The sequence below is a fragment of the Magnolia sinica genome, chromosome 4 (assembly GCF_029962835.1).
Source record: "Magnolia sinica isolate HGM2019 chromosome 4, MsV1, whole genome shotgun sequence".
Lineage (NCBI taxonomy): Eukaryota > Viridiplantae > Streptophyta > Magnoliopsida > Magnoliales > Magnoliaceae > Magnolia > Magnolia sinica.
Window position 1 is genome coordinate 2698850 of NC_080576.1, and position 14107 is coordinate 2712956.

The 14107-nt window shown below is 38.8% G+C and overlaps 1 protein-coding gene across 1 annotated transcript; it reads left to right on the top strand.

The window, feature by feature from the left end:
* Nucleotides 1-9897: 9897 nt before the first annotated feature.
* On the top strand, nt 9898-12324 carry LOC131242141 (homeobox-leucine zipper protein ATHB-13-like). Its single transcript, XM_058240582.1, has 3 exons — nt 9898-10036; nt 10160-10536; nt 11395-12324. The coding sequence occupies exons 1-3, from the start codon at nt 9910-9912 to the stop codon at nt 11737-11739; spliced, it is 849 nt and encodes a 282-aa protein (XP_058096565.1). The 5' UTR covers nt 9898-9909; the 3' UTR covers nt 11740-12324.
* The last annotated feature ends 1783 nt before the right edge of the window (nt 12325-14107 follow it).

Sequence of the window (14107 nt, forward strand, 5' to 3'; positions counted from 1 at the left end):
AAAAAAAAATAAAAATAAATTTTATCATAGTCCATCTCTCAACAAGAAACAGGTGTCACAAATCAAAGTTAGGATTGCTCAACCATTCTAACTTTGGTATCATACGTTGTTGTGACTTAGCAGTTTAACATGAATTAGCTTATGTCACATGTACAATTTGGAGTGCCTATGTATCACATCTTCTACTAGAGTATTAATTAACTCGTCAAGGAGAAAACAAGCTCATGGTTTTATGGTTAAAAAAAATCTCATTGTTTAGTGGTACATTGAAGGTGCATGTGACAGGCTCCTAAACGAAAACTAGCGTTGGGCTCCCAAAAGCATGCAAGGTAGAAATAAGCAAAGTGATCATATTTGTACAAACAAACTCAACAAAAAGGTAATTTAAATTTTACATGAAAAAGTTATTTTAAAAAAAAAAATCACAACACAAAGTGACAAATAATACCCTATGGAAGCAATAATATAACAAGAGATGAATGATTTTATTGATTCGAACAACCTTCAAATCTCTTTTGAATTCCTAAATATGCTCTTGAACCCTTTAGAACAACTTAAAAAGTCATAATCCTTTTTCTAATCATGATTACACCTTGTATATATAATATCCAATCAGAATAGGAAATAAATCACACACTTATACAATTTTGCGTGCGCCTTCGATGAGTCCTTTGATGACATCAATAGCCATTGAAGACCAATGGATGACATCAAAAATCCTTCAATACTATCAAGTAGTAACCTCCAAAACTGTCCAACAATTAATTAAAAAAATTTCAAATTTTTTTAATTAGATGGCACTCACAAACCTAATTGTAGACAAATTTAAGACATTAGACAACAACGAGTGACATATGTGTAACATAAGATCCGAGGATCAAGTGGTCCTTACTCTTTAAATTCCATGCCATCTATAATCAGGGAAATATGATCATCAAGTGGGTTGAAAATGAACATAGAATCTGAACCGTTGATTTATTTTGTACAATATCCGTCCTCATGATCATATAGGCCTATTTTATGGAAATGGCATCTGCCTCGGTTTGATAGCCTGATAAGCCGCTCTGATACCGCGCAGGCTCGTGCATCATTTCCATGTGTGAGTTGAGTGCCCTCACGGGATCGAATCAGAAACCCTCGATATTTAAATTGAAAGTGGAAAGATGGAATTCCCTGCTGTACTTGCTGTAACGATCCCTATCTATAAAATGTTCTGTGGGTCCATCTTGATGTTTTTGTAGTATCCAATCCGTACATCATATGTGCCAGTTCAGGTTGAGGCAGTATTCCAAAAATAAGGCCAATATAAAACTCAAGTGGTCCACACCAAAGAGAACGGTAAAGATAGTGATGATCAATTGAAACCTCCTTACTTAACTTTTGGATTAGGCTGATATTTGTGTTTTCCCTTTTTCCAGGTGGGACTCAACTCATGAACGATTCAGATGGCGTATTTGTGTTTTCCCTTTTTCCAGGTGGGACTCACCTTATGAACGATTCAGATGGCGTATAAAGTTATAAACATTATGGCAGGCCCAGTAAGGTTTTACTGGTGGGCATCCACGTCCCACTGTATACCGTGGTGTTGCCTCCGAGGGTCCACTGTGACTTGTGGCTTTTATCTACACCGTCCATTTATTTTTAGATATCATTTTAGATTATTAGTCAAAAAATAAGGAAGAGCTAAGGCTTAAGTGGACCACACCACAGGAAGTAGCGGTGCTAAGGACACCCATCATTGAAAACTTCTTAAGGCCCACCGTATTTTTTATTTGCCATCCAAGCTGTTGATATGGTCATATAAACCTGGATAAAGTGAAAAAACAAATATCATCTTAATCCAAAACTTCAGTGATCCCCAACAAATTTTCAACAATAGGAATTTAATCCCCACTGTGTGGTCCACTTAAAAATTAGATATCCCATATTTTTGGGTTCATAATCTAAAGCAATATGTTAAAAATGGATGGACAGTGTGGATGAAATCTATAAATCATGGTGGCCCCTCGGAGCCCAGCCTATCCCAAGCTCGAAAGAGGCGGGGTAGTACCTAATCCGCATCCAGTGTTGCTGGTTGAGTTTTAGATTTGCCTGACCATAACAGCGCACGTGATGGACAAAGCCAATGTCTATTACACATCATGGCAGGACCTATAGTGCTTTTTATGTTGCACGTGTCATGGATGATCACCACAAATTTCTTACACCTAGCACATGATGCCTGTACAATAAAAAACAATGGTAATTCACCTTGACTTATGTGTATATTCATTCCATCCATCAGTTCGACTAGCTTATATTAGGAGAAGCACACAAAATTCATGCAGATTTAAAGCTCAAGTAAAGCACACCATAAAAAACAATAAGAATGAAAACACTTACCATGGTCCACCTACATTTTGAACCAGAATAGCAATTGGGTTCTCAAATTTTGATAGGACTTGCCTTGTGAACGGATTGGATGTCATATAAAAATCATGGTGGGCTCTGGTTTCAATGGTGCCAGTCCACATCCAAGTGTTTCTTCTGGTACAGATATTTCTTTTTACTTTTTCAAGTATTATCATTAGTTGGCAGAATTAATATACATGTCACGGAGTTTTTAATGGTACCACGGAGTGTACGAAGTGAATGTCACAGAGTTCTTATAGTGGCCCGAGGAAGTGTATAGAGTGGATGTCACAAGGTTATTACAGTAACCCTATAGTATTTTTGTTGCATGAACTTAATTGTATTGGAGAGAGATGGAGGAGGATGGGACATGTGAGAGCGACGGAGGAGAGAGGGAAGGGGCATTGGCATTGGAGATGGACCCAACGAACAAAGACAAAAGAGAGCAGCTTGGTAGGGCTAGGATTTTTCACTGCAAATTGCTGAAGATGATGGATGGGAAATGACCTCTTTCACGATGGCTGTTGGTGGGTTAGGTAGCACTCCCTGCACCTCATGGGCCCCACCCTAGATTCCTCTCTCTCTCTCTCTCTCTCTCTCTCTCTCTCTCTAAACCACCTTCTCTCTAAAAAATAAATAAAACCATTATAATATAAAAGAATTCTAGGATCCTCGACCGATGGATGTGAACGGCATACTCAGGTTTCTATTTTCTACATGTGAGCCATGGTTTACTGATCCAGATCACCTGTTGTTTGATTACCCACGTAAGCCCTACTGGCTCTAGGTGCATCAAGCACTAAGAGGTATGTGGGTGTAAGTTTCATGAGATCCACCCCATCCATTAGGCATACCGCCTAATATTCACCTTAGAACTCAAAAATCATAACCATTCAAAACTCGTTGCACTTTAAAATCAACCATTAGTTTTGCATAGGGTCCACCCTGTTGTTTATATGCCATCTGATACATTCATTTAATTTTCTTCTTTAAAATGAAAGAATAACAAAAAATTACGGCATTCCAAATTTTAACTTGGTCATGCCACATGAATCTACAAGGTATTTAAGTATATTTTGATGGGATGCGGATTGTGTCCTACCCCCGCCGGTCTCCAGCCACAAACCAGCAGTTCAGTGGGCAGGGCCATCGTGATTTCTGTTTCTGTATGCCGTCCATTCCTTCTCTTAGATCATTTTACAGTATGTGCACAAAAAGGAGGCCGATCCAACACTCGAATGGCCACACCAAATAATAAGTTTGGTTGCATTAAATGCACAAAGCATGAAACGGTGTCGTCTACTTAAGTGTAAGATCTGTCTCATTTTTATACTCATATCTTAAAATGATATGAGAGAAGGGATGTTTAACTTATAAATCACAATGTGCCTGCCCACATAAACGCCCGTGGCTAGAGATGGTCAGGGGTAGGATGCAATCGTGTTCATTTTGATAGAACGGCCGACTTTTAGTATTGAATAAGCTTGATTTTTGGAATAAGGCTAAATGAGGAGAGATGCATATGCTGAACACGGAGGATTTTATGCATGTTAAGTTGTCCGCCCACATTAGAGAAGGTAATTCTGGTGGGCATCAAGCATTTCACTTTCTTAACTAAGTGTAGACGGACCATACCCCAAATATCTCCTTTGCCAAAGGATCTTAGCCACCGATTTCGGATTTTTTTTGTTGAACGTGAAGCATTGATTTTCTTATATTTGAGTAAGGAATTATGGCTGAAATCCAAAATTTCCAATTCTCTTATTAGGAAAATTTTCGGGGCACGCTCTTCATCTATGGCTTGACCTAATCAATGACTTGAATCACTGATACATGTGCCCACCTCCACAAACTGAAAATGGAGTAAGCTTTGCGGTTCTCATTGAAAACATCAAACTTCTCTCTTTAATCGACACCCTACTCATGGCGTCCTATTTTCTTCACATCTCACTAAGGGCATGTTTGGATTTGTTGAGGTATAAATTGAGGAAACATCATTTCCGTGAAAATTTCATCCTTTGATTTCATAAATTTATTAAAAATGTTATTTTTATATATCTTGTTGATGTAAAAATCTAATTTATCCTTCTTGAACTCCAAAGTTGGATCCTAAGACTGAATTCAATATCCAATGCTATCCTCTAAAGTTAGTAATCGTGGTCGAAACTGATTTCCAATGTGGTGGTGATTTTCCAGCCCCAAGCAATCCATTTCCTTGGAGTCTGTTCTCCAACCAGTCCATTTTTACATATAACGTATCTCTTGTTCCATTTTAAAAAGAAAAAAAAAAATCCTTTAAAAATATATATATATATATATATATATATATATATATATATCCTCACTCAAACTTTAGAAATATTAATATTAAATAATGGAAGAAAATGAGAGAAAAAGACTGGTTACTTTATAATCTATGGCCATCCTCTTTCTAATCTAAGAGGGGGATGTTTGCAATTGCCTAACAAAAGTGATTCTGATAGAATGATAAGCAATCCATGTGGGCCCTAGCAAATAGATCTATCAAACTGTTGATTGGATCTATTTTCACATAAACGGCCTTGACCACCCATGCTAAAGATCATTGATCAAATGGACAATATTTATCAGATCATTGTGTTGTTTCCACAGTTACCCATGAAATCTGTGTTAGACCTAATGAACAGTCTGGATTAATCGACTGGACTGTCTAAATGTCGTACTGCAACTAAGAACACTATTCTTATAGTGCTATGAGAGCACCGAACAATGTCCCTTTATCACGGCGAGGAGTTATTTGATACTCCGTTATAGTGTGATGGTTGGTACGCAGGCGCTGACAAATTGCCCACATGGTATACATCCACTTAGGTTGAACCATCCAATCACATGACATAATATAGGCATTGCATGAACGTAAATTCAGATAAACTGAATATATGGATTTCTATTCGTTGATTGCAGACCGTGCATTTCAACTGTCCATTAAATGTTTGCTAATCATCAGTATAGTAAAATAAAACAATCAACTAAATGCTGCTTTATGATCCATCTAGACTGAGACATAGAATTTGGACAGCTTAATTTGATTTCCATACATGCCACGTGTACGATTTCTCAGTATGGTGCATGAACCATCACACTTTATAAGAGCATCAAAGTTTCTCGGTAACTAATTACTCTTTTTTGTGCGCGGATTGGGTGAGTCCGGGGTAACAGCCTAGTGGGTGAGTCCCTGACTGTGGAACCCACCTTGATGTATGTCCTGCATATCCAAGCTGTCCATCCACTTTTCCAGCACATTTTAGGCCATGGTCCAAAAAATAAAATAGATCCAAGTCTCAACTGGATCACACCACAGGAAAAAGTGGTAATTGACCATTAAAAACTTCTTGCAAGCCACAAGAGATTTGGATCAAGATGATATTTCTGTTTTCCCTTCATCCAGGTCCGTGTGACCTTATAAACAGGTTGGATCGAAAATAAATATTAATATGAGCCTTGGGAAGTTTTTAATAGTGGATGTTCAATTATTACTATTTATAGTGTTATCGTTCACAATTTTGGGCCACTCTCCTAAAAATGAGTTGTAAAAACGTATGAACTGCGTGGATATCCAACATATAAATCAAAGTGAGCCCCATGGTCAGGGTCTTACTCACTATTACTCCGGACTCACCTAACTAATCCTCGCCGCCCTTTTTAATTAATTCAACGACGCGCCGCCGCCGGCCTATTTCGTAGCCACCGCAGCAAAGATGACGGTCAGAAGTTTTTGCTCTGCCGCGGCTCCGGGTCAAACCTCTGTGGCCGCCCACCGAGCCCCACATATTGAGTGGTTCAATGATCTGAACCGACTATGTTTTGGGTTCTATGCTATATAGGACACTTTAAGAAAATTAAGCTTAATGGATGATTATGACCATCACTATCTAGGGATGAATTTAGACCATTGAACCAAAAAATTATCAATGGCTAGCATTTAACTTTAAAAATCAAAGGTTAGGATCATGACTTGAGCATGTTGATGAGAAAATAGCATATTTTTGCAAGTAACTAAAATATGAACGGTTCAAATAATAGGACAACCCAAACATGTGACACCTAGTGGCTGGCGACATACGCCGGATCCTGAGCCGTGAAAGAGGCAAAAAGGTACCCGAAATAAGGAGAGAGTACATTATGCCCCCATCCCGACTACGTTCCAACCAGGAAACGGATCGGTTAGTGACCCTGCCACTAGCCAATGGCTGGTAGTCGGTGCGCTGTGCGCCGACCATGATGTATGTGTTTCATTCCTGCCGTCCACCCATTCTTCCATATAATTTTATGGTATGAGCACAAAAATGAGGTCGATCCAAATCTCAAGTGGACCGCACAGTGTTGATTGAACGGCCACCATTAAAAACTTCCTAAGGGCCACAAAAGTTTAGTATCAAGCTCATATATATTTTTTTCCCTTCCTTCATCCAAGCCTGTAATGACCTAATCAACAGGTTGGATGTCAAATAACAGCTACAGTAGGCCTTAGGAGGTTTTTAATGATGGATATTCAATCACTACTGTTTTCCCATAGTGTGGTCCACCTGAGATTTAGATATACCTCATTTTTATCAAACCTTAAAATTATCTTTCAGAATAGATGGACGGCGTGGATAAAACATATATATCATGTTGGGTCCACGTAGCACCGACCGCTAGCCACCTGGCCGGTGGCAGAGTCACTATCCAAACTGCGTCCATAGGTGAGTAGGGACGTGGACTGTTTACTGAGGCCCTCACCACCATTTACGGCGGCGTGAAGACTCTGTGGGGCCCACTGTTATATGTGTTTTTTATGGACCATCCATCTATTTTTTTCAGCTCATTGTACGGCTTGAGCTCAAAATTGAAGCATACCCAACACTCGAGTGTACCAGACCAAAGGAAACATTAGAGATAATGACGTCCACCGTTGAAACCTCCTCAGGGCAGAGACTAAAGTAATGTTTATTTGTCATCCAAACCTTTTTATAAGGTTACACAGATATGGATGAAGGAAAAACACAAACACCACCTCCATCCAAAACTTCTATACGCGCCACAGATATGGATGAAGGAAAAACACAAATATCAGCTTCATCCCCCCCCCCCCCCACAAAAAAAAAAAAGGTCCACTTGATCTTTGGATATAATTCAATTTTGGGATCAAGCACTAAAATGAGCTTGAAAGATGGATGAACGGCATGGATAAAACATGCACATCACGGTAGAGCTCGGTGAGTGCCTTAGTACACAATCCACTTCCCATGAATTGCACCATTCGGGCCCACAATACATTCAAACCGCCGTTACAAAAGAGTTAATGCTAAATGCAAGATACTTGCGCTCATTGAATGATTCTGACCATCAATACCTGTTGATGAATTTTAAAACTTAAAATGACGATTTTTAATCGACCACACTCTACCTCAAAAATCAAAGGTCAAGATCATCTATGAAGCGCTATCATGGGAGTGTGGCATGATTATTGAAGTATCAAGTAGATGGATGATTCAAATCATTGGGCCAGATGGGCTTACGATTATTCTCGACAAATACGAAATTTTTTTGCTATTTATGTTGTAAAAAGTATATGTGGGAACGGACGGACCACAATTATTTTATCCGATAAAAAGTATATTTTTTAACTTTCTCTCAAAAAGTTAATCCACGGACATTTTTCTATATGTACCATACAAGGGATCTTTGTCACATCCATGTTTAGATGTCATCATGTTCAAACAAGCCCTCACTTCTCACTTAATACTGACAAACAAAGCCTGGAATTTTAAGGGAGTTTTAATACACGGCCAGCTTATGATACTTTGATAGTGGGCACAAAAAAATTATATAGCTGACATGTATTTGCTCAAACCCGGCCTTGATATGTGGATACTTATTCCTTTACCATTGGATTTTCTTTCTTTTTCTCTTTTTTCTTTTTTACCGTCAAATCAATATTAACCAATCCAATGGCAGATAATTAATCAAGCCATTTTAATTTTGGTCGACAGTGCATATTATCTGGGCCCATAATTTGGACAGTTTAATTTGAACTACTTGGATGTGACACATTGAATTTCAAAAGTACTCTTAAGTGCCTGAGTATTGTCCATCACACTCTACCTGAGTATTAAAGCTTTCCTGAGAAATTTAATTCATGGCATCCACTGTTTGGCTTGTAGACCAGAATAATCTATACAATACCTGCTTTTCTTGGAGGGGTAAAACCACTTAAGCTGTCAGAGCAATCATGTTATATATGAAAAATTCAACCCATTCATGAGGAAACTTATCTGAACCGCACATATAAAATATTAATCCAATAAAAATCTCAAAAACTCTGATGGGCGACACCAATGATAACAATGTAAAGTTGCTCCTAAAATCTTTAAAGTTCGCATGGTGTGGCGTACTTGGATTTTGGATTAGGTTGATTTTGTACCTTTGTGGCCCGTTTGATTAACCATTTGCTATATATAGTAAATGCTGTAATATGATAATAATTACTATAGTAAATGCTGTAATATGATCCACACTATCTATCTATTTTATTAGCTCATTTTAGCGCATAAGTCTAAACATGAGCTAGATTTAATGCTCTAGTGGTACCCATCTTAGAAAATAGGAGAGATAATAACATCCACAGTTAAAAGTTGAAATTTGTGTAGAACCCATGGTGAAGTATACTAGTTATCCAATCTATTTATAAGATTAGAAAGTTATTTATGAACTAAAAATACAAATATTAACTTGATCAAGAACTTTCCTTGCCTCAAAAAGTTTCCAACAAGCGTTCAATTACCATTGTAATCTGTTGTGTGGGTCACTTGTGCTTCAGATTTGCCTCTTTTGGGATCAACCCCTAAAATGATCTGATAAAACCAATGGACGGTGTGGATCAGAAGCATACGTTAGAGAGGTCGCCACAGAGATTGGTTTTTATAAGCGCTGCTTAAAACACGGTGATGACTCAAGCACAATACAGGTACCGGTGGGACCAATCCATACAGTTCAAAATGTGAGTTCCATTGCGAAAGTAGCAGATTCATGCCGTGATGATAACCGTCCATTTCATGTCCAGAGGATGTTGAGGTAGTATCGTCCAACAACCCAATTCTCAAGACAGCGTAATCTGCAATGCGGCCCATGACGAGGGATCTGCACTGACTCACATGCACCATGTCAGAAATTTAAATTTTAAAAAAAAAGAAAATTGTACAATCCTCCGACCTCTCTCTCTCTATGTGTGGAGGGAAAACAACAGTGAAGTGAGTGAATTTTCCTCTCCTCGTGAGTACAAAAGCATGGTATAAGCTGTCGTTTACCCCCCTTTCTTTATTCCCTTTCAATTGGATCCTTGTATTTATTTTCTTCTTCATTTTTTTTTTCACAAGATATATTCTCTCTCTCTCTCTCTCTCTCTCTCTCTCTCTCCATATGTATCTTCATCCCTCCTATCTTTTGCATCTCTTCCTCCTCCTTGCATGTCGTTTGATCCCCACATAGACCTATGCTATGACTTGCAACGGGATGACATTTTTCTCTTCTAATTTCATGTTGCAAACTCCTCATGAAGAAGAAGATCACCCTCCTTCATCTATCAATCCAATCCTTCCGTCATGCACTCCTCAAAACTTTCATGGTCATCTCTCTCTCTCTCTCTCTCTCTCTCTCTCTCTCTCTCTCTCTCTCTCCAAGCCATTAAATATGATGTTTTCGTTGGGTCTTTTTGTTTGTTTGTTTACTCTTGTGCTTTGTGGTGCAGGTGTGCCATCATTGCTAGGGAGGAGATCCATGTCGTTTTCCGGTATTGAAAGGTGTGAAGAGATGAACGGAGAGGATGACTTATCTGATGATGGATCCCAGGCAGGTGAGAAGAAGAGGAGGCTGAACACGGAGCAGGTGAAGACATTGGAGAAGAACTTCGAGATTGGGAATAAGCTAGAGCCTGAGAGGAAAATGCAGCTAGCTAGAGCTCTTGGCTTGCAGCCTAGGCAAATTGCTATATGGTTCCAGAACAGGAGGGCTAGGTGGAAAACCAAGCAGTTGGAGAAGGACTATGATCTTTTGAAAAGGCAATTTGAAGCTGTTAAAGCAGATAATGATATCCTACAGGCTCAAAACAAGAAACTCCATGAAGAGGTATGTTTTGAGGTTTTTGCATTAGATTAGTGTTGAACTCTTGAAATGGTTGTGGGGTTTCTCTTAGAATTGTACTTTTTCCATTGAAATGATTAGATTGAGATTGGATTATTTACTAGATCATGGATTTTAACTACGGAAGGATTTGTTTTTCTTATTTTCTACTACTTTTTTAAATTTTTTTCCTTTCTTTTTAGTGAATTGGTAGATCATGGCTCAGAAGAATATTAGATTCTTTTCTGCTGGGTTTTCTTTGTTTTATTTCAGTTTTATGAATGATTGCCTTTATTTAATGTTTGAATGGGAAGATTTTGCAAAATGATATTTTTGAGGGTGTGTTTGGTTGCACCATATTTCTTGAAATATCATCTACACCAAATTAGACTGATTAATCAAGAAATATCATGATATTTAGTGCAACCAAATGCTCCCTTTTTGTTCTAGAGAAAAGAAATTTGTAATTTCATTGTACATCTGTTGATTCAATGAGATTCAATGACAGTGTTCTTGAATTCATCTTGCAAATTGATTGAAATCATGCATGGGTTTTATTGGGTTTTCTCTTATTAGTTAATTTTCTACTGACTGCTTGATCCAATCATTCAGATCTTAGGATGGAACTATAATTTGACTGTGATTATTTTTCATGTAATTACAGTGTTCTTTAACTCAGTAATTTGATTGGAATCATTGATAGGTTTTATTCTAGCGATTCAATTCTTTTTCAATTGGTGGTTCCAATGGTTCAGATCTTAGCACTGTAATCTGATTGTGATTTGGTTTATTGGATGCAAACCATTAGTGGGTTTTATTTCTAGTAATTCAATTCTCTTTTGATTGGTTGATCAAATGGTGCAGATCTTGGCATTGAAAGGTAGAGAGACACCAGAGTCCATCAATCTCAATAAAGAAACTGAAGGATCCTGCAGCAACAGAAGCGAGAACAGCTCTGATATAAATTTGGATATCTCAAGAACATCAGCCATTGATAGCCCTCTATCCTCCCATCCAAGCAGGCCCTTTTTCCCATCAATCAGGCCACCAAATGCTGCCCACTTCCTCCACAATTCATCAAGACCCGACCTCCAATGCCCGAAAATTGAGCACATCCCAGCCCCGGATGACAGTTTCTGTAACATGTTCATTGGAGCCGACGATCACTCCGGCTTCTGGCCATGGTCAGAACACAACCATTTCCATTGAATGCATCAATCCTCTCCTTTGATCGTTACAACCGTCTCTACCCAATTCATGATTCGCTTTGTCCCAATGAAAATCGAGAGAGAAACGGCCTACATTTGTCTATCCATTTTCATCAGCTCGATTTCACATCATGGGTTGGTGTATAGAAGCATATACCAGTTACGGCTGCGTTTGGATGCCAAATTCAATTGAATTGCAATCATTATTTGAATAAAATGAAGATGGGTCGTGCTCCAAATTGCAACTTGGACTACTTTCGAGTTGTAGTACTCAAAAGGAAATGAATTGCAATTCCAGGGAGGCTTGCTCGTCATAGAATACTAGAGAATGTCATTGCAATTAGGTCATTTCAAAATTCTCCCAAATTGAATTCAGTGTGCAGCCAAACGCAGCCTAAATTTGAGCTGGGCTGAAGAGATGTTAAGGAATAAAAAGAGGCAAGTGTCTGGAATTATACCATCTTTCCCATGTTTGAGAGATGCTCTTCTGTTCGATTATTATATGGATTTAGTAATATATATTACCTTTGCTAAGCTTGCTTTTGCTCTAGCATATGGCCCATTAAATAAAGAGATCTTCACCTTACATTTTTTGTGTGAATGGATGTCTGTTTCGATTTGAAACAACGGCTACTTGCACCTGCCTTCTCTCAGTAATATGACAATTATACCTGCTTCCCCTATGTTTTGGATTATTACAGACTCCTCCCATCAAATCACCTGTTTTATCCCCATCTGATACCCAAACTAATTGTAGACATGTGGGCCCACCGTAGTGCATGCATGTCATCCGTCCATTCTGCATGGTCACTTCATGATGGGACATCCAAAAATCACATTGATTCAACCATCAGGTGGCCCATCACATGAATCTAGAGGTTTTGGGTGGGGGTACAATATTGTTTTTTTTTTTTTTTCATGGTGTGGCCCATATTTTTATGGTGGAGCTACTTTTGTGGACGGTTTGGATATGCCATTTATAGATAAAAAGTGGACCCCATCACAGACAAAATGAACTCCTCAGGAGAGGGCATTTTTGTCATTTGATACGGATTTGCATATGCAATTAACACTAAAGGAGCCATAAGAATAGCGGAGAGCTTTTAAATACGTGCCATTTGGAAACATATATAGCTTTCTAGAGCCCAACAGCCCGTACGAGGTGGGAGGTGGGTTGCTGGTGACCCGTGACCAGACTCTGTAGGGCCCACTGTTATGTATGTGATTTATCGAAGCCATCAATTTTTTCCACCAACTCATTTTAGGCAATAGCCTAAATATAAGGCAGATCCAAAGCTCAAATGGACCGCACCACAAAGAGCAATGGGATATTGATGCCTACTGTTGAAACCTTCCCAGGACCTACATAATGTTTATCTGTTCATAAGGTAACACAGACCTGAATCAAAGCAAAATAAAGATATCAGCTTGATCCAAAACTTAATTCCCTGGCCTCCAAGAAGTTTTCAACGGCTGCCATTCAATCCCCACGGTTTCCAGTGATGTGGTCCACTTAATCTTTGTATCTACCTCATTTTTTGGCTTGTGCCCTAAAATGAGCTAATAAAATAAGCACATACATCACATGGGCCCCACACAATCAGACACTCACCAGCAATCTCCCTTCTATATAAGGTATGCCATCTACATGCCGCCACATGTGCAAGCGTGGCAGACAGGTGCCATTTATAAGTCATCCATTAGGTGGGTCTACCTGTATAAATATTCTTAACTCAAAAGTAAAGCTCGTCCACTCAAAGGTGGGCTATGACATCAAAAACAGGTGGACGTGCTAGAAAACCTCTGCCCAAGCTTTTACCAGTGCTACATTTTTTTCATGAACCGTGCCCATATGACAAGCAGACCAACCTTATTTTTGGGCCAGAAGCATCTATATGGTGATAACCGTCTGATGGACACATTAGATCATGTGGTCACATGTGTGGTGTATGCATCATCTGCCTTACACGTGGATTTGGGCTTAGTAAAGCTTTGGAAACTAACTACAAATAAAAGAAGAATTTTCAAATTCATGAAATAATATATATACCCTACCTTGATGAATCCCCAACCTTCAAAAGGTGTTTCCAAATAATTAGATGGCCTATGTTCCAAAATCTGCTTTGATAGGATGATCCTAGCCTCTAATCGAGAGCTCTCAAATGGACGGCTGTGAACATGCCCATGGACAGATGATTTGAGGTCTCAGGTCCATGGTGTCAATCAAGCTTCAGCTTTCCCATCTAAAGCAATATCCGTTCATTTCTATTGAGTCTCGATCTGGCTCTTGAGATCATCCTACTAAAGTAGATTGTGGGCTGACCGTCGTCCATTTTGTGGACCACATACCAAATGCATCGCATTCCAAG

What these genes read in the sequence shown, in the direction of transcription:
- LOC131242141 (XM_058240582.1), top strand. Translation starts at nt 9,910, where the DNA reads ATGACTTGCAACGGGATGACATTTTTCTCTTCTAATTTCATGTTGCAA. An exon ending in CACTCCTCAAAACTTTCATG is followed by an intron (nt 10,037 to 10,159) that starts GTCATCTCTCTC and finishes TTTGTGGTGCAG; the next exon opens with GTGTGCCATCATTGCTAGGG. An exon ending in ACAAGAAACTCCATGAAGAG is followed by an intron (nt 10,537 to 11,394) that starts GTATGTTTTGAG and finishes CAAATGGTGCAG; the next exon opens with ATCTTGGCATTGAAAGGTAG.